General features: G+C 36.9%; 1 protein-coding gene across 3 annotated transcripts; it reads left to right on the forward strand.

Moving 5' to 3' along the window:
* LOC144446555 (uncharacterized) lies at window positions 1-21,487 on the forward strand. Of its 3 annotated transcripts, none has more exons than XM_078136346.1 (8): window positions 125-207; window positions 8,861-9,076; window positions 9,899-10,026; window positions 11,010-11,143; window positions 16,767-16,920; window positions 17,608-17,915; window positions 18,774-19,170; window positions 19,890-21,487. In XM_078136346.1, the coding sequence occupies exons 2-8, from the start codon at window positions 8,913-8,915 to the stop codon at window positions 20,099-20,101; spliced, it is 1,497 nt and encodes a 498-aa protein (XP_077992472.1). In that variant the 5' UTR covers window positions 125-207; window positions 8,861-8,912; the 3' UTR covers window positions 20,102-21,487. The 3 variants fall into 3 exon arrangements, with proteins under 3 accessions (XP_077992473.1, XP_077992472.1, XP_077992471.1); XM_078136345.1 differs by lacking the exon at window positions 125-207 and adding an exon at window positions 7,272-7,612; XM_078136347.1 differs by lacking the exons at window positions 8,861-9,076; window positions 9,899-10,026; window positions 11,010-11,143; ... (2 more) ...; window positions 18,774-19,170; window positions 19,890-21,487 and adding exons at window positions 1,405-1,537; window positions 2,033-2,751; window positions 2,998-3,397 and having other exon boundaries at window positions 1-207.
* Window positions 21,488-21,605: the final 118 nt, after the last annotated feature.

A 21,605-nucleotide genomic window follows, 5' to 3' on the forward strand; every position in this document is an offset into this window, starting at 1 on the left:
GGTCGTCATATGCTTGTAACCATGGTAACTAAGCTAAGGCATACTAGTTACCTTTCACGTAACATGAACGTAAAGACGGTGAATCAACAGTGTCGTCACCAGTCTGAACTCTTACTATATTAAAATGCCACGTAATAATTCAAACTGGTACTAGTCTATACACTCCCGGACGAAGACAGCAACATGGCGTCTCTACAATATGAACCGGTAGGTGTTTTTTACTGATCTTTCCCTTACCTGTGTAGTTGTAGCCGACGTAGTTCAATGCAATGCGTATTTGTAAGGTGTAACTGAACCGAATTGCGTGTCAATAAAGATTCGTACTTTGCTCTGAGATCTGACGTCATATCAATTACATTTTGAACTCGGGGAACCTGCAGTAATTACAAGGGGGTGGGGGGGGGGTATGTAAATGACTTAAAAGCCCAAGCTACCTAACCGATTTGGTGGTAACATTACTTGGGGGTGTGTAGATGAAAAGTGTTGAAATGAAAATGATCGCTTCTATTTGCATTTCGCCAATTTTCATCTGGTACATAGTGAGTTTTTTGTTAAACAATGGGACTTTTGGTTAAAAAAAATTAAACTCCAAAAGTACTCAGCAGATTGTTTGTTTCTCACTGCTAATACCACAGTGAATTTGTGTGAAGGCACTGCATAAATTAAATCCAATATCTAGAATAATATCCCAATATACCTCACCACACTGTTCACCCTTCACCCACTCCTCTCTTCACAAAAGGGGAAAAAGCTTGATGACGTACGTAGATTTCAGTTTTAATGAGTAATTAATGCATAATTAATGATTTTCTGTGATGAGGCTATATCTTCAAAATGCAAGCTCCAATCTCATATAATTTGATACATGCATTGATTATAATAAAGAACACGAATTAGTTATTTTGCTAATGTAGTTTTTATTTGTATAATTAATGATTTTCATTAATTAGACAATACCTAAAGAATCCAAGCTTGCAATTTCATATTATTTAGTACATACATTGATAATAAAAAAGTGCACTTGTCCTATAAAGCTTGTTGGGGTAGCTATCTTAATTATGTATTTGCATAATTAATGGTTTTTGGTAATTAGGCTTTATGATCAATTTGCCAATTAAGGAGCCCGGTATATCGTGTATGACAGCCATAGCTAGCTAGGAATACTGCGACAATTAGGGTATTATGTAGGAACAAAAATCTAGTATTATTTCACATAGAAGGATAGTATAAAAAAATGATTTTATTCAAAAAATGAAACAACATAGACGAGCATGTCTAGTTTGTAACACATTTTCTGGACCCCACGTGGTGTTTTCTGGTATGCAAAAACTAATTACTTAATTGAAATTAAGATACACATTAACATGTTAGCTTAGATACCATCTGTGCTGACGTACCTTACAGGGGGATGAACAAGACAGGGAGCTTGCTAGAGAATGGGGATATCATTTAGACAGTGACGTCATAAAGAGAGGACTTGAACTTGAGAAAGAATACAAGACTTTACATGATGTGTATGCTACTTCAAACCCAGCAGGTATGTTAATTTCCTTAATTATTTACGTACCGATTAGGCTCCATCAATGAAATACTTTGTTTGCCGTCCTTGAATTTCACCAAAACCTTTCCAGGCAGACAGCGTACAGGGTAAAAAAAAAACAAATGCAGAAAAACCCCACAATGCTAGGCATGTCATTTAGAATTCACTTTTCTGTTGATTCATTTTCTGTTAGTACCTAAATCTACTATTGTGGTGAAACAGAAATGTGAAAATCCGAAGTTTAATTTTCTTAAACAACGTTTTAGTAATGTGTAGTTGTCTGAAGATATCTGAACGGTCTTTGAAGGTCGACATTAGGTATTAAAAAGCCATGATTTGTGTAATATTTTAGAAACATGAGCATAAAATGAAGAGTCCACCCCTATTATATTCACATAGGATTGAATCATGTAAAATGAAAACGTCACCATTGTTATTTAAAACCATATACAAGTCATATTTTTGACATTCTTTTTTTAAAAAAAATAACAGGATCAACTTTTATGGTTGATGATGTGGACATTTCCAAAGAAAAGCTCCCAACAACATCGTCTGCTAAAAGTGTAGTAAGCCGTCTCAATCAGAAAATTGAAAGTTGTTTCCATGGTAATGCAAATATTGTGAGTCAAGGTCAATTACATGGTTTGGTAGAAGCTGTCCATGAGGCTTACCATAATCATTATCCTCTTGTGTTGAGTCCTGATATGATCTGGCTGTGTATCATGCAAGGGTTGTCTACACATATCAATAAACATACTAAGAAATTAAGAAAGAAGTTTGTACGACATGATGGGAAGAAAGAGATAAAAGTTAGACGAGATGATTTCGTGAAGGGTTCAGCCACCAATCCTTGGCCTGAGGTCTTTACTGAATTCTCTGGCAAGATCAAAGATGAAATTGGAGAGAAGACCTACAGTTTGATTACTCCTGATTTCACTACCACTGGTCCATTGGAGAAGGCAGTCACTGATATCGTCTTAATGGAAGCGATGAAGTCTTTCTTTGATTACAAACTTTTTAGTCTGTGTGGTATACCTTCTATTACATTGGAAGGTACAACTGAAGATTGGATGGCTATAAGGGACAAGACTGCACAATTAAAACAATATGATCTCAAATGGTGGACAGATACACTATTACCAGTTTTGGATCAATTTGTCAGTGCATCAAAGGGAGAGGTGAACAGATCTTTCTGGTCAAACATTTACAAGGTATGCTTTAAAATTTTCCCTACAATAGCTTTACAAATTTCCACTTAAACTTGCTCTATTGAATGAATATTTGAAAAAGTGTGTGGTTTTCTTTGACATCACTTATTATACAGTTTTTGTTCTGAACATTTCTCCATTAATTGCATTACTTTAACTATTACATTAACCGTTAGAGTTTGAAGGCCTGTAATGTTTCACTTTTAAAATCGATGGTCGAATCATTACATTTGTCTATTTCATTTACAGTATGATGGTGTATCAGGAGGACCTTATGTGTCTGGATGGATCACAACTTTGTTTCCATACGACAGTGACAACAGGCGAACTAAAAAGTTCACCAAGTGGCCAACTAAGCCACGACGTGGAAAAATGTCTACAAATGACTTTCCCAAGGGTTTGTCTGCAGCCCCATTCACATGGGAATACATTGGTGAGGAATTCAGGATGAGGTTCATCGGTGGCTTCATGGGTGTTTCCCAAGATCAAGAATCGTTGGCTCTGAGACCCGAGTTAGGTTGGGCTGTGGTTGAAAACACAAATGCCAAATATGAAAAGAAGCCACCCTTTATTTAAAGTCATGTAGAATTAAGTGTTACCTGGAGTGATATATTTTTCCACGATATTCATTAGGTGTAAATAAACAAGTTTAAATGTCAATGTTTTGCTTATGGTTCATGCTTTGTGTAAGTGTGATTGATGATCTGCAATTCCTTTTGTTCACAAATATTATGAAGTTAATATTAATGGACTTTTTCTGGGTATCAATGAAGTGTTTATGTTTGTTTGTGAATTTGTATTGTGATTTGAATATGTAATGAGCGAGATAGCACGTGAGAGACAGTTCTACATAGAGTCAAAAGCAATCATAACGATTTGCAATTTTTTCCTTATTATTTTGAAGATAAAATTCTTGTGTATGTAGTTCAGGGTAGCATTTAGTACCAAAATTAAGAGAGTATAGAGTTTGAATTTGCTGCGTAATGTTTTGTGCATCTGAAGAAAGTTTTTTTTTTTTTCTGTTGAGTTTAATTAACACAAACAAAACACATATACTGCTAGTGCGCACACATACCCCGGTATAAAATGATAATTATATTATATCATGCTACTATGCGCCATTCTGATTGGATAATAACTGTGGTAAAATCCCATTTTACCACGGCTGGCAGTGGTAAAATGGGCCACTAAACTAGCATATGAATAGTACATACAAGCTGAATGTGTTCGTTCGTACACCAATAAGTTAACACTTCCCCAGAGTAAAGGTGTGTCAGGTATCCTTCACAATAGTTTGGGTTACAGTAGTCCAAATAATTCCACTGGTGACCTTGCGATCGAAAGCAACGATCGATCAGTGGCCTCAACATCACTGATAAGGTAGTTAAGTTATCCACATGCAACGAGCCGTCTCAGCGTCCTACTCTCGTTACGCGTTGAATCAAGCAACAAAGATTTAACTTTTAACCATCAGTCAAGGTGCGTCAGGATTATTTCAAAACTGTACATCTTCAGGTTCAGTCAATGTTCAATTTGTTAACCATTAAATTAAAGTAGACTGTGTAACGTCGCGTCTCTGATTTACTGTCTCGCGCTTTCGCCGATTCAACGCCGAGACATATATTTTTAGCAGTGTACAAGATTGTATTGTTCTTATGTAAATATCCAAACAAAATTGTTACTTTCTTTGACCTCTTGCCCCGTTTTTGTTGTTGCTAGTTTTCAACGCGTTTTCGTTATGCATTATATGATGTAAATAAAGTAATTTATCAATGCAATGCAATGCATTGCAATGCAGTGTATGGTTTGTGTTCATGCAGTGTGTGTGGGGGCTACATGAACGTATCCACTCATTAAAATATGCTCGTTCCCGACGATCTTTTTCTGTACGTGCGAATTCGCCTTTTCGGGCATATAAATAACCACAGAATCATATTTAGAGGAAATAGACACATATTTTGATATAATATAATAGCAATAACTCCCGCCGAAGGCGGGTATACACTCGAATTTGGTACAATTCGCTCCATATAGCACTCGCCATTCGGCTCGTGCTATATGTCGCGAATTGTACCAAAATCTCGTGTATACCCGCCTTCGGCGGGGGTTATTGCTTAAATATCACTCAATCTGATGAATGAGACAACAAAGATTTCAAAACAAAACTTTTATTAATTTGCAATTTAATTTTGCCAAACTATATGGAATTTGGAGCTTGCATATTTAACTGTTAATGTAAAGTTTGGAATATTTTTCACGTTTTTGAAATTATACGCCTATTCGAGCAAGGGGAGGGGTCGTGTTTTACAGAAAGAAAATTGAGGGCGGTCACTTTTTAGCCCAATGTAATCCGGGAAGGGTCGTGATTTATGCAGCAGACAGGATTTGATTTCCCCCTCTTCTCTCCCTTGTAATTACTGAAGAATCCCTAATATAGGAGTGGTAGTCACTACCAGGGACACGCATGTACTAACATAGCTCTGTTTGCAGGCGGTGCGCGAGTCTATATTGCTGACTTGAGGGACAGTTGTCAGAATCGAGTCCCGGATTACTCCGTATGCAAGCAGGACAATGCAATGTGTCGCATCCAACGAGGTTAATACGGGTCAATTATAATGGCCAAGTCTTTTGAGGCAGGGGCTTTTTACAAAAGAAATAATAATGTCCAGGCTACAGGAAATGTTGCCCCTTTACACTCACTTCACAGGAGATGGAATTTCTTAGCTTGTATGGGGAAATTATCAGAAAATCAGAGATATAAAAAGCTTGTTGCTGAGACATTTAATGAGAGGTCAAAGTTCAGCTGATGTGTTTGTTGGTAGGCGCACTATTCCAGTGATGTATCTGCATTGTGGCTGTTTAAAAAGATTTTAGTCTGTTGAAATGTCTGTAGAAGTAAGATTTTACGAAGTGGGACATTTCCTTTAATCCCTATAATTTCTTGGTTGATTGCTTTTTCTCTGGTGTTATCGTGATTTTCGAACCTGAACCTGAGGCTCAATATGGGACTGGTCATATCATATTGTCCTCCAATGTGAATCTGATTCTGAATCTGAGACTAACTATATTCGAGTCCACAGGGGCGTGTAATATTGCATAGATTGTTGTTTTCCAGGTCTACAGACTAAATATAACAACCTTTTGAATATATATTCCTACCTGTATAGGGAAAGAGAGAAGGGAAGACACGATTGTCGACCCTGTATGAACTCCTCTGTACGTCTAGCTATTTTGAATAACCCGCTCGTTGCCGATTGGCTGCTCGAACTACGCCTACGTAAAAAAGACCCCCTAGCTTATCTGAAGATTAGACGCATAGCTACAGTAAGGAATGACATATAATGAAAGAATATTCTTCGCTGTTTTAATGCACTCGATTTTTTTTTAAAGAAACGAAAAACGCAATCAAATCATACAAACCGGTTACCGTGTCAAACACTCTATAGTGCATCTGCTTAGTACATCAAAATCATAAGATTCGTGTCTGAACAATTCAAAAATTCAAAAATAACAAACAATAAAAAAATCATAATTTCATAATTACGACAATCAAAAAGTCGTAATTACGAGAAAAAAGTCGTAATTACGAGAATTGAAATCTCGTAATTACGAGATTTTAAATTTTATTTTTTTCCTTACAACTTGGCACTAATACGCTTCCATAAGTGTCAGATTCACAGTCACATGTGAGCTAATATTCCATTCCACCATTTCCAGGATGGTGATATTCTAGTCTAATATGGCTGTCCGAGTCGACAATAAGACCTTCAAATCCCCCGGAAGCATCACTACTTTATGGGCCACCAAAAATGAAATTAATTTCAGTATACACAGATTCACAGTTTGACACAGTAAAAATGCATTTGTATTGGAAATCGTATAAGTATACTCAACAGGAAGCTGTCGTAAACTTTTCGAGATCCATGGTTCCGGGTTTAGTGATGGCCGTGCTTCTAATTTTGAAATGTAGCGGTAATCTGACGTCATTAGTCAACGCCTCTTTCTTGGCCAATCAGCAGTGAACATTAGACGGCTATGTCATTTGACCTGCCTTTGACATACAGAGGACTTTATACAGCGCCCGCTCATTGTAAAAGGTCTATTTTTATCGTTACAAAAGCATTTTTGCCCCCAGTGATAGTGTATAAGTTTACTTGGCACATATTCTTCATGCAGGTATGTTTTTGTTGCAAATGTGCATGTTTTATTCAAATTTGAAAGGTTACGAAGAAAGATGACCCGGAAGATGACCACCCTTCTCATATTTATAGTATACGTAGTACTATAGATATCGATACATTTGTAGCAGCAAGATTCGTATGATATTTTCCTAAGAAAACGGAAATCTAAGCAATAATACATGCCCCTGTGTTCGAGTCCAGAATCTTCCAGAGTATTCCAGAGCTAGTCTCTGCTAGCTACTTACACTTGCTCAGCTCAATCATGAGCATCAACGAGACCACAGCCGGTCAGATCGCTAGTACAAGTACAAGTACTATTAGTATTACTAGGTACAAGCACATTTTGTCACAAATCAACAATGGCCAGATTTTGTCACTTTGTAGCAATTCTAATTTTGAACTAGGGATCACGTCCACCTCTCGTAATATCACGATAGTTCTCGTGTGTCTATGTGTAACCACCCTCTAGTTTGCATGACAATAGAATACTGATTAGTCATTGGTTGAAAGTTTAATTGACACTATATTTGACGTCACCTTCTCGACAGCAGAGAGTAGATCGAGGGGAAAAGTACCGCGCAGACAGAGTGGCGTCAGCGTGGCTGAATGTAACTTGTTATTTTGCTGAAAAGTAGCAGACATTGTGACAAAAAGTGAGAGTTGGATTTCCTAGTTTGTAACAGGTAATGATCGTATCCATTTTAGATTACTAAAACTCGCAATGGAATTAATTAATGTTGTAAATTTCATTTTCAAAGTTTCTCACACAGTTCATGGGAAAACGGTTGATCTGTTGCCGTAAAAATTACGATCGTCCGAAAGGCAAGGTCATTGTAGCGCGCATGTACACGCAGTATGTACAGAATTGTCTAAAAATGATAAATTTGAATGGTTAGTACACTGCCGTGATCGCGTGAGCTTCCTTTTGTCGTGCAATAATTTTACTGCCGAAATATAAACCCAGGATTTCAAAGCAAGCTTTCAATGTGCATGGAAATCACATCCCAGAACTGTAGTTTGCTCGAGGATAATATATCTCAATCAAGGGGAATTTGGCGCTTTATTTTGGATTGTATTTTTTAAACTGAAAACAATCAAATGGAAGCACACTTGTTTATGAAATTATGGGAGCGTTTGATACTTGATTTTAACAACAATGTATTTCATAAGTTCCTGGAATTTTAGCATGATTTGGTATTGTTGTCTCTGACGTTATGGACGGGCCTGGTGTGTGGGATAGTTTATAAATACCCGACGTTCCTAGTGATGGTATTAGATTTATACCATGAATGCGCATGTAAAACAGTAGTATACGACAGGAAATGTATTGTGGCTGGGTACGAAACGATTGGACGAGAAATGTGTCGGAATTGACATAATTATTAAGAATTAAAATAAATCTTAAAGAAACTTGCGGCCTGTTCAACATTTTGAAGGTAACAAGTTTATACTAATTTTAAAATGGCACGTGATTTTCACATTTTCCACTTCCCCATCATCCTTATTTTGGAAGTGCAACATGTTTTCTCTCTCTCTCTCTCTCTCTCTCTCTCTCTCTCTCTCTCTCTCTCTCTCTCTCTCTCTCTCTCTCTCTCTCTCTCTCTCTCTCTCTCTCTCTCTCTCTCTCTCTCTCTCTCTCTCTCTCTCTCTCTCTCTCTCTCTCTCTCTCTCTCTCTCTCTCTCTCTCTCTCTCTCTCTCTCTCTCTCTGATTTTCAGGATATTTAGTACATGTATGTAGCTTTAAAACATTTGATTTTCAGGGAAATTGGTCAGCTAGTTGCAAAGGGAAAAAAAACAATGAACTGTGGGCAGAGAGAAAAGGAATAATCTGATATCGACAAGTTATCCTGTTCTGACAGTAGGCAAAAGTGAATCGTGATAATCTGTGAAAGGTTTAAATTTTCAACATTCCTTCCATCTTCACTTGCAGATTGTGGTGAGATTTTTAAAGTACAGATTAGCTAGCTAACTTTGAAAAAAAAATGGCAAATAAAGAAGACAGAGAAGTGTATAAACCAATCAAATCATCCAAACCCACATCAACATGCACGAGGTGTAGAAACCATGGCTCAATCATAGCATACAAGGGCCATAAAAGTATATGTCCATTCAAAGACTGCAATTGTGAGAATTGCTGCCTGATAGGGTAAGGAATTGACATTTACCAGTCTGTGATATCTTTTTATGTATGATGCTTTTTTGTTATCAAGTGGGGCATTTGTGATATTTTGATGCCATCCTGAAACAAAAAGACAGATGAAAAACTTTGTTCTATCAAATTTAGTCATAAGGCCAACTAATAAAAATAATGTCTTTCCGTTAAACCTGATGATATCTTTTCAGCATGCACAGTCAGACTGCATATTGTGTTCGTCTACTTCTGAAATACTCATTGTTCTGGCTTTGTCACTACTTGACGCATCTAGTGATGCATAGTGACAAGGCCCCTTAGGTCATTCATATTTTCCTTGGCTGAGCCAAGAAAAATATTTATAAATAATAACTAATTGTCAACGTCAAAGTGGTTATATATGATTGACTTGTCCTTAAAGCAGTTGGCTGTTAGTTCACTATATTTGAACAGTTCACTTTCAGTAATTTTGCTAAGGTTGGGGAACCCCGGTAAAAGAAAGGGAGAAAGGGGTACAAAGTGTTTCCCAAGGTAAAATGACATGGGAACCACGATAGATTTTACCTAGTTGCCACCCTTAACAAAAATACTGACTTCAGTTGCTTTACACATTGCACAGAAAAGGTAACATTTTTAGACTCACAGTATGAAAATGTTGTTGAGTAGTGTAAGTCTCCAATGTTCAAAATGTTGAAATCTTATGGCAAAAAGTTACATGTGAGTATTAAAATATACAAAATGTTCCACAAAGTAACTCAGATAGAATCAAACTCATTTGTATCTTTTTTCACTGCTACTATCAGAATGAAACTGATTAATTTTTTTTCCACCTCTCAGGGAGCGACGACGAATCCATGCTGCCCAAACAGCATTGCGTCGTAAACAGGAATGTGAGAAGAGAGTGGCAGATGTGATCGAGTCTAGAATGACTGAAGTCAACAAAATCAAAAAAAGAAAGCTAACAGGTGATGTAGTTTCTAATAAACCAGACTTGAAGCTATAAAGCCTTGTAAAATGAAATATTCAGCCTTCTTTGCTCTTTCCCTGTTCTCCCTCTTTAGATCCGTTGCAAACTTCTCAAGTTATTCGTATGGAATGACAGAAAATTACATGCTCAGTGGCGAAGTCCAAAAATATTGGCCTGATACTACAAAACCAGAGTGACCATACAGTTTCAATTAGATGGCATGCTTTTTACGTCTCACTCGAGGTTTTTTATTATGAATTTCAGAAAACAGTACTGACACTGATAGCGTGCAAGCATATAAAATGAATGATGCATTTTTTCTCATTGTGAACACAAATCAATGAATGAAGCAAATAAGATGCAAACACAAAACTGTAATTTTTGTGTTGACAGGGCGACAAAATGTAACTTTCATGTGTATGTGGTGCTATTAGTGACTATTTTGTTCAACAATTTATAACGTGTGGGATGTAAAATATGTGCCACCTAATTGAAACTGTAGTCTTTTCTGGTTTGGTAGTAAATAAGATCGGTATCTGTTTGTAGTGATAACATTGGTTGTGTTTCTACACTGATATAGTGAGTCTTTTTGTACTTTAAGTCTCATGTTTATATTGTACGGGAATCATCTCAGAATATATGTTGTAATCATACGTCATTAACATAAAGACAAGACAGATCCTAATAACTCAATTGTGCAACAGAAAGTGAAATAATTTTGCTGAACACTGACTATTTCACTGCAGTGAGTGCTCACTGTACTTTTGTTGCGTTTCAGTGAGTTTATCAAACTGTTGAACACAGTGTACACCATTTTAAAAATTATTGTTATAGAAACCTCCATAAAACTTAGTCACTTTTTGTGAATGATGTATCCTCTATGTCAATTTAACGTAGTGCCCCACATCAATTTATTGCGATGCACTAAAATATTGACCATGGTTGTAACAGTTGTATTGTTCTTCTTTTCCATGTTTACAGAAAGAAAGAACGGATCTACAAACACCGTTATTGATACGAATATTTTCAGTGGTATCACAGACTCCACCAACTCATTTTATCCAAGTGGTAAAGCCGAATCCTGTCTCTTGTCATCCGCAGACTGCGGGGACATTGTAAGTGATAAATTAATCAGTATTTCTATCTTAGAAATGAAGTATTGTTTACTGTAGAGAGGTGAAAACTGAACAGTACATATATACTTATAAGCAACCAGGCATGTCACATATTGTAGTTTGCCTCTAGATGGCGCTATTAAAGGCTATAAGTAAAGTCCAGCTAATTCAACACTTGATTCAATATTTAAATCTGATTTCAAGTACATTAAATCTGTAAGCTTTGTCACTAGAGGGTGATGTTTTATGAGAATTTGATCAGAGATTTATGTCATAGATGCCAGTGTGGTTGATTGATGTGGGGGAGGGGGTGTTATTCCCATGAGAACGGGAACCGGAATGTACTGCCCAAATGGGTGAGATTTTTCCTGGAAAACACATAAACATGGGTCCACTTTCCTATCTGAAATGTCCCTAAACATAGGGGTCAATATATATGTACCTATACCATGCGTTGATATTCTCTCAATTTTATGACCCAAGGACAAATCACCTTCAAAAGTCAAAGACATCATGTGCTTTTAGTGTGTAACAGTGTACTAAGCTTATAGTAAGCTAGGCGGATGTGTTCCAAGGTAATGACTTGTATAACACCCTTAACAGCTGGTACTGTATATCCTATTCATAGATCTGCCATTTATGTATATCTTAGTCATGGATCCATTTGTCACTGCAAAAACGAAAAGAAATTCTTAGAAAGGTTTGGACCTGGGTCGGTCGCATACCCCTTGCTAACATTATTCTGAGTCGCTTCCCTTACCAAACTGAAAGCTCAGTACCAAGCTGTCAAAGAGCTTTTTCAGGGCTTTTCAGCTCTGTGGCACACTACCAACAGTTCTATTGCAGACATTCAAAAATGTGTTGAGCTGCTGAATGTCTGCAACAGACTTCTAGGGTTTATGTCTGTTAGGAAAAAAATTCTTAAGCTTACTGACAGCTGTCTGCATCTCACTGACAGCTGTCTTCAGCTCACCAACAGCTACTTGCAGTTTACTGGCAGCTGTCTTCAGCCACAGGAGTTAATTTCTAAATAATGTCTGTCAGGAGTGTTTACACTTTGCTCTGTCATGGGCAAAACGACTAGCAGCAGACTTTTAGCAGCTCTTGTTGTAGTTTCCAGAATATTTTAAAGTTACCTGGACAGTGGCAATGTGGAAGGACATACCAATCCAAGGGTTTTCTGTTAATATGCTTCTGTGTCATAATAAATATTGCTTGGAATTATACTTGCCTAAATACTTATTCACTAAAACATACATCAAATGTATGCAGGTGAATGTAGGTAATATTTATAAGAATGCCTGCAACACCATCAAATGTCCAATAACTACAGTACATTTACATGTTAAAATATATTTATTAAGTAGTTTCATTGTTAAGTATAAACACTGGAATCTGTTCTTGTTAAAATGTAAACCAGCTGCATGAACAACAAAATCAATCCTTACAGAATACCTCTAATATAAAATGTACATGTATTGTTGTATACATTTATTATTTGCATCGTTCACACTCACAACTTACAGAGATTTAATGTAACTGTTTTCTCAAATTATTTGTAATATGTCACCTACATAACAAACATCCATTTTAAAATCATTTGCCAGATTTAGTTTTCTGGGTTTGTGATAGCCATGCACGTATATTAGTGTGAAATTTGTTTACTATACTCATGGAAGTAGTTCTACTTCCATGCTATACTTCAACTTGGGACTAGCAATTAGTGGTTACATATGCAGAAACACGGCCCATTTTCAAGGCTACTACAGGAAATGTCCCCTGCATTTCTTGACTTGGGCCGGTCGTGTAGCGTATAGGCATTGAAAAGAGAGGTTCATTTTGGGCCGCATATGATCGGCCTCGCCAATATCTGAGTTTTCATTTTCACTATAGTCGGTCATATTCAGGGTTGTCATACCCATCATCAACGCCGTCTGATAAATCTCGACATTCGGATGTCAACAAGGGATTTTGATTCCCCTCTTCATTGTCAAATAACTCACAGTTGTCTTCATTTTCCTCCGTTATGTTATAACATGAATAAATAAATATGACGCTCGCCATCTCCTTCCTGTCGATCATCTCATTAGTCTACCAAACTCGCTTGAAACGGTATCGGTATTGTCTGTGTACGTGTTCGTGTGTTGTTGATGTCGAGGGACATCACCCGGAAGTGATGGGAGTTCATCGTGTGTAGGCCAATGATCGCAAAGTTGTCCTCAGAACTGGAATGGCCACTTTTCGCTTCCATCTCTCATAGATTGCCATTTTGCTTCAACTTTTGGAGATTACAAGTATACTGCTCTGTTTTGAGTCGATACGTAACGTGAACGTACGGTGTAAACAAACCCCTAGCCCTGAGATCGCTGGCTTAGGTTACATCCACAATATAGCGTCACAGGCTCTTTCAAAGCTTGTGGAAAAACTGCGAGGAACAAACATTTTGTTTATGGCTAATAACAGCGCAAACATGGATAATATGAAAGAAACAAAATAATAAACAAAAATATATATTTTCAAAATTGAATCAACGACTGTTGTAAAGTTTACAACGCATTGCAGTTTTGAAATTATTGTGAACGAGGCTATGACGTATCAGCCAATCAAATCAACGGGCGCAATCTCACCAGCACTTCAAATCAGAAAATGTTGGAATGAAACGGAAGATGGCGGCCGTGATTCACAAAGGCAAAGAAAATCGTTTTCGACAACTGATCATGAGAAGAGGTATACATCAAGACCTACTCATTTTGGTGATGAAGGTATGTTAATTTAACTGACGCTTTCATAGCATATTATAGGCTCTGGTGTTTTTTTAAACGATAGAATCCTGGTCGTCTATGTGTAGACGTTATATCTTATTTACTTAGTAATAGTATAGTATTAGTACTCGTGGCCGTACGATCGGAGGCTTTTCAGACATAGACCTAGACCTCGGTTGCATACATAGACTTCTACAACTGTTTGAAACTTCCGAAAGTTGTTTTTAAAGTACATCTGATATACATGTAATATTCAAGTTGGAGTGTCCACTTTGTCGATTGAAAGTAGGGAAGAATGCACTGCTTGCCTGGTGCCGTGTGTAAATTGGAATCAGATTACAACCCCCCCCCCCCCCCCCCCACGATTTATCGTGTAAAAATTATTAGTTTCTCGTCGAAAGAGTTCCTATGTACCGTACTGAGTCTTGTTAGAAAAAGTGACAAATTAATTTATTCAATTAAGATATGGAATGGAACAATGTTGGAGTGTTTTGTAGAAACCAGTGTGTCACAAATCATTTAGTAGTAGTACTAGTACACCCCATGATCACTGCCACATTTACACAGTGCTCTGTCATGTACATGCAGAACACTTTTCACCAACTTGATGTATGTCATTGAGGTCTGTCCGTATGTGTGTGTGTATACATACGTATGTATTTATTTAATAAGGGTATGAACTTTCATTTTAATCAAAGGTTGTCATGTTTAAAATGCTTCATATTGATGTATTTGTGTATTCATTACGTTATAGTGCAAATTATAGAACACAACACATATTTAGTTGTAAGGAGAGAGTAAGAATATGGAACTCTTGTTGAGGCATTGTGGCCATCAGACAAGCAATATTAATTATCCTTGTCTTATTCTAAGTAGAAATGTTAAGTGTGACAATGTGGGAAGACTGCGAGTTCATTATTTTTGTATAAAGTTTTTATAAAAATGTTGTTCCTTAATTATGGCTGCTCTGATGTACTTTTGGGAAGTCTGATAAAATGTATTACCTAGGGTGTACCACTGTTAACACACTACAAGAATATACATTTTGTAGATTCTATTTACCAGTTGATAATTTTTGTTTTGCCAAAATTAGTGTTACTTACATGCATGTTTTTATTTGTTGCATCTTAGAGTAGAAACTCAAGATGACTTTAGAAAAAGCAGTGTCAACATAAAAGTACAAAAAACAGAAAGTGGACAAAGAAAGCAAACTCCAGCAGGACAAAAAATGGAACACATGCAGCACAGCAAAGCAATAAAGCAAAGACTGACAAAAATAGAGAAATTGCTGAAGAGAAGCAAGCCAAACGCCTAGCAAAGTTGTATGGCAACTTTAAAAAGGATGAAGGAACAGGCCTACTTTCAAAGGTACTAGTAACTTTTTTAATCTGTTAGTGTATAAAAACAAAACAGAGCAATATAATTCCCCCGAGAGGAGCAAATAGTAAAAAGACACAGGACAGTTGGCATTTCTATAGATTCTTTGTTTGTAGCATGTAACTGTTTATTAGAAACAAAAGATAAAATGAACTGTGTACCTCTCCCTTCACATTCATAACAAATATTTCTTTTGTTAATTGATTGCTCTTGTTTCTTTCTTTGCAGTGACTTTCAGGAACCAATGGATATTGATTGATCTGATTCTGATCCTGATCCTGATTCTGCCAAACTGATGATGTAAACTACCGAAGTGATGATGTAAACTGCCAATGTGATGATGTAAACTGCCGAAGTGATGATGCCAATGATGAACACAATGGCTTTAGCTTATATAATGACTGAAAGTGAAATAATGTCAGACTCTGAAACTCCAGCAACTGTTGAAAGCCAAACTCAAATTGCCAGAGCTCTTTCACATGTATGATGTAGGTAATTCTTTAGATTTGATTTGAAGAACCCCATCATTAAGGGACATATATTTTTTGTCTTCTAATCACAGGATGAATACAGGTACTATTGTTAAACTCAGGTATGTTGGTACTGTCATTTCACTATAGACATGTCTCAAGCCTTTTAGTTATTTTGGAAAAAAGCAATAAAGTTGCTTCTTGTTTTCATTTAATTCTTCTTCTGCATGATTTACTGGTTGCAAAAGTATGTGCCCGTGTGTGTAGTATGTACATACATACATATATGTGTATCCCCTAAAACATGTACGTGAACAAACTTTGTGAGTTTGTGAAACTGACATTTTTAAATATGTTTCAGTGGGAACAAGCATTCAAATCAAATATGGTCAGTTCTGATATACATTTGTATGTCAAATATATTTCCCCAACGTGTATAAGCATGTTTTAAGTGTCAAAATTAATATGGTTTAAAACATGTTTAAAACTAGTTTCAAATGAGTTGACTAAGGACTTCTGACAAGTTTAAAACATGAATGAAACACTCAAAACTGATCAGACTTGTTTTGAATTAGTATAGAACACTTTTTAAACTAGTGGATTTTTAGTAAGGAATTCCCCTTTTGCAGTGTGCCAATGATACCTGTCAGAAGTCTGCTTATAGTCTTTCAGCAGTTTGTCACAATGCTGTCAGAAGGCTGTTGTTAGTCTGTCAGGTCTGTTAGTGGTCTTTCAGATGTCTGACGATAGTCTTACATAAGTCTGTTATAAAGCAGTTGAATGTCTGTCAGGTATTTACCTGAGCTGTTGAGAGCTGTTCTCTGCAGCTCAAATCTAATTATGTATGCACAAAAATCAGCCTTCCGGCAGCTAACTGTCAGAAGTCTTTTTGAGAGCTGCTGCAGCTCAAAAACAGCTGTCTCATTTCGGTAAGGGTTCCCCCACCCTTTCCGGGTTTCTACTCAGTGGGGGAGAATGATTTATCAGACATCTTTGTTTGTTGTTCTTCATCAGCTTTCAAGTAATTTGGATCAATTATGCAACCAAGGCAACAAGAAGATAGACAGCCATATGCTATACAACTGGCCAAAGATTTTCCAGAACAATGTCCTTCAGTTGAGTTATTTCTTCCCAGAACATAGTCCTGAGCTATTGTTCCGTGTGCTAGGTGAGTTCATATCAGATAAACTCTACAGTATGCAGTTACAGAGCTGTCCTTTTTTAGTTAATTTGTCATTGGATTTTGCATTTTGATGTATGCTACTGTTGTCATGGACACCTGTGTAGTACACCCTTGATAATGCTGATGAGACATCAGTGAAAACTTGGGATTTGCTTCCAAGAAATATTTTGACTTTGCGAGTTGAAATTTCATTACTAAAAAAAATTAGTTGTGGTTCCGATAACCCGAACGACCCTATAGTTTAAGCCCCCAACCCTAAACCTTATTTTGCATGCAAAAAGGTAAAATGGTAACAATTTACTTCTATTTCCGTGTACATCTTCATGCCTTTGCCTCATCTGTGGTCACTTTTTAAAAATCACATTCCAGAGAGAAACCATGTCTTTTTAGAATATAGCAGGAATCTGTCTAACGTGTTCATCTACTTAAACTTGTAATTGTCTTCATTTACTTCTTTTACACCTCATCAAACTCTCATGAAAGTATTGTGACCGACGAGTATCTTATCTTGGGGTCGAAGTAAGTAAAATAAAATAAAATTCCGACCTACCTACCCTATTTTCTGAAGTCATGTTATCGGAAACAAACATTTCTTTTTTATTTTGACTTAGCAGAATAAATTTATCAGTGTGAATTCACGGTAATTTTCTCTTCTCTCGATTTCCTTGACAGAGTTCTATTCCAATGACATAGACAGGGCTATAGCGTTACTGTTGTCAGGTAACCAATCACTTGCCCATCAGCCATGTATTCAGAATCAGTCCAACAGTAATACCACCAATGGGAGTCATCAGGTGCAGCTACCAGCTGTACCATGTACGCTACCAACAGATAGATTTGTTAACTTATCTCAGCTGGCCACTCAACAAAATACAGTCAATTCTACTGGATTTGCATCAGCAGGGCTAAACTGCCAGGCCTCTCCTATTGGCTGTGTGTACACGTTGACCCCACCACAACCAGATACGAATATTCAGAAGGTAAATGATTGACCTAGCACTACCAAAGAAGGGTGCAATTTTTTTGTGAGCATTAGGCCAAAAAAAAGAAAAAGAATTGTTTCTGGTCAGCGCACGCATCACTTAAATACCCTCGCGTCGGCCTTTTTTTTTGCATGTTTGTCCAGCACATGCAGTCTGCAGATCGTGGGGAAAACACAAAAATAACCCTCCCTACTTCTGTGAAGACAGCTGCAGAATCAATCATGAACAAGCACACACGCACTTGCTGTAAAGTACTAAATAAAAAGAACAGTAACTGCCATAAATAGTAGATTGAGTGACAGGTTTGTTGAGGAAAATAAAAAAAAATTGCGTCGTCACTTTACTTTAGACAATATGTTCTGAAGAGAAACAATTCTTTCTTTTTTTGGCCACATTTAAGGTTTGTAGTACCTTTCTTGTATATTGCATAGGAGCTATATAGTATTAGGCATCATACCAACCTCTGCCTACACTGAGTATAGACCAATTTTGCTGTCTACACATGACGTATAAATGTTTAAACCCTAGTATTTGGAATGTTTTCATTTGAAATTATACAATTTTGCACTGCTTTCTGGTTGTCGTACATGATTGGTTAACACCAGTATGGCTTTTCCAACTATAGTTGTATACCCACCCATTGTCTAACACCATCAGTATTGCTCTTCCAACTATAGTTGGATACCCACCCATTGCTTCAGTGGAAAATGTTTGGAGTGTGTCCGAAAGTGTGATGGAATCTTCACTGGAGAAATGTAAGCTCGGTTTTTGCATCTCAATTAAGCCACTAAGCTTCTATTTACACGGTGGCCATGCTTTTTTTTCATGCCTAATTGCTATCTTGTATGTCCATAGTATCACAGTCATTTGAAACCAGTCATCCCCCAGGGAACTACCACACAAAGATCTCTACCCTTCAGTACAGCGTCAACCGACATCGTTCCACCAAGTATGGCCATCTCCAATACAAATCAATCATTTAGTACTGATGGGCAGAATGGAACGACCTACTTCTTCAACTTTGATAGGACCAACAACTTTCAGGCCACCGCTAACTTTGATAGGACCAACAACTTTCAGGCCACCGCTAACTTTGATAGGACCAACAACTTTCAGACCACCGCTAACTTCGACAGAACCAACAACATGCAGACCACCATATTTGACAGGCCCAGCAACCTACTGACCACCTTTGAAACAGGAGAATTCTGTGCCTTAGATCCAAGTGGCACACCTTTCAAGCCAGACTCAGGTAGGTCAAAATGTGATCAAAAGGGGGGCATGAACTTTAACCATATTCAATCATATAGTTTGTAGTTTTTATTCCCCGATCTCGGTTATGCAACACACAACTTCAAAAACTGCATATTTGTTCATGTGTTCCATCAGCATTGCCACTTTCCACATACTACTATGTACATGCGATTTATGAAAACTAAAGTGATGCAAAATTGTTATCTTCTACCTCAGTGAATAGTACACTGCACACACGTCAGTTCATTTTAACCTGGAAATGACTACAACTTTGTAAGGATTTCAAAGCTTTATTCATCACACACTCAGTTGTAAAAGTACATCGATTCACATGTTTCGCGATGACAGGCCATCCCTGACGATGCTGAGAAGACATGAGCAAAAGTGTGAGATTCTCTTCCAAAAATTTGATGACTCCGCTCGTAGAACCATTCATTTGTCATACCCCCACTCACCCCCACCACCTCCAACAATGTTGACATAAGGTCTAAAATATATTATTTGGTTCCGGTTACCCAACACACCTAGTTTTTCACTGCCGACCCTAACATTTGTTCACACATGAAATTTTTTTTGTTGAAAAAAACCTACCTACCCCACTAGTCTAAAATTGAACGTAATTGGAACACACATTTTTTTTAAAAGCCTAAATGAAAATTTGGGATTCAGGTTAAAAGAAATTCCATCGTCATCGCATTTCTTTCCTCTGTATTACAGTTCATCATCACAATGCTGCTCAAGCCTTGGTTTCCTTGGCAACACCACCAGGTGGAAACAAGAATAAATCAAACAGTTCTGATGAAGACGATGAAAGATGCACAAATAGTAACGTCAAGAAACCCATAACTGGTCCAGGTGAAATTTTATACAGGCCTTCAACACATGAAAGTAGCAATGTTAATAATTTACAGAATGAAATTGAACCGTAATTTTTGATGTAGAATGTGCATGTCTTCAGCTAGTTGTTTGAATAATCATCGTAGGAAATCACGTATTGAATAAAAAGTCAACAAGTTAAATTTTAATTTTTAAAATTAAGTTTTATATTCACATTATAACAGCATGGGAGGACCATGCAATAGGTCAGCTTGTTACCAAGGATTTGTTAACTCCAATGGTAGTTGAATCATTACATTGCACAGCTTTATTTTATACCATCTTTTATACCATCAGATTGGGTGAAATTGATATCACCGAACAAGTTGTACAATGACAGTTGATTGGACGAGGGGGAGGGACTACTACATATATGAAAAGGAAGTTTATTGATCAAGATACATCATTAGGGGTTATTGCTAATGCAAGATAGTAGGTTATTTCTCTACTCCACTTTTTGGCAGAGTAAGTCTATGCAAGTTATTCCATACACTGTTAGCGTTGGGTTTCAAAAATCATTTGGCCACATTTGCCACATTTGGCTAACATTGTCCATTTTCAATAAGCCAAATGGAAAAGTCATTACCCACAAACTTTGAACGTTGAAAATATTACATTGTATGTAATTAAATTGTCTTAATTCCTGATATTCATCTTTTTCTAATATCATAACTAGGCAAAGCCCATAAGCTCGCACTGGGTAGATTCATTTTTTGACTGACTGCCTCACGATGATACTGCCCTCCAGCTCCGCATAGTATATAGAACGCACATGCATAGTCATTGCACCGCAATGCATCCTTGGGTAAAACTACCCCAACAAAATCACAATAGTGTATAGGACACGTGTATTAGTCTTTGAGCCACTTCGAGAGCTATCACATATTGACGAATACATCAATATTTGTTCTTCTCTACGCATACACAAAAAACATTGTTGATGTTAAATAATGTGTTAATCCATGTAAAATACCAGATTTCAATCCTTTAATGATTCAAAATTTAAGATTTACTAGAGCATTCTGGTCAGTGGCATTGAAAGAGTAAATCCACGCCAAATAAAATAACGCTACAAAATACCCAGATTGGAAAGCTGGTCTTGTATATTCTAGTCAGTTTATATCAGAATTATTTCCATTTTGTGAGTGTTCCCACTATCAGACTACAGTATTGTCAAAATTAATATGTTGAGATGTCCAACTCATTGTTAGCTACTGAGGATATATACTTTGTGTGTAAACATAGAAGACATCTCCCACCACAGTACCCTGTCTTTTAAAAACCTGTTCCAGTTTGCATTCAAAAACACATACCAGAATGCAAATTTTTTGAATTTTTGAAGAGCTTCTCAGTTTTTGTGAGTTGTTGAATCAATTTCTACTTTCCTCGACATTGTTGATTTGTTTAAACTATGAAAATGTAGAAGTTGTAGAAACAAAGTTGCAGATTTAGATTTTAAAAGTTTGTAATTTTAATAAAAAAATCATTTTATGATCCATCTGGTTACATCATGTTGTTATTCACCGATAGAGATAGCCATAGCTTTGATTCTACACA

Source organism: Glandiceps talaboti, chromosome 15 (genome assembly GCF_964340395.1).
Source record: "Glandiceps talaboti chromosome 15, keGlaTala1.1, whole genome shotgun sequence".
Taxonomy (NCBI): Eukaryota; Metazoa; Hemichordata; class Enteropneusta; family Spengelidae; genus Glandiceps; species Glandiceps talaboti.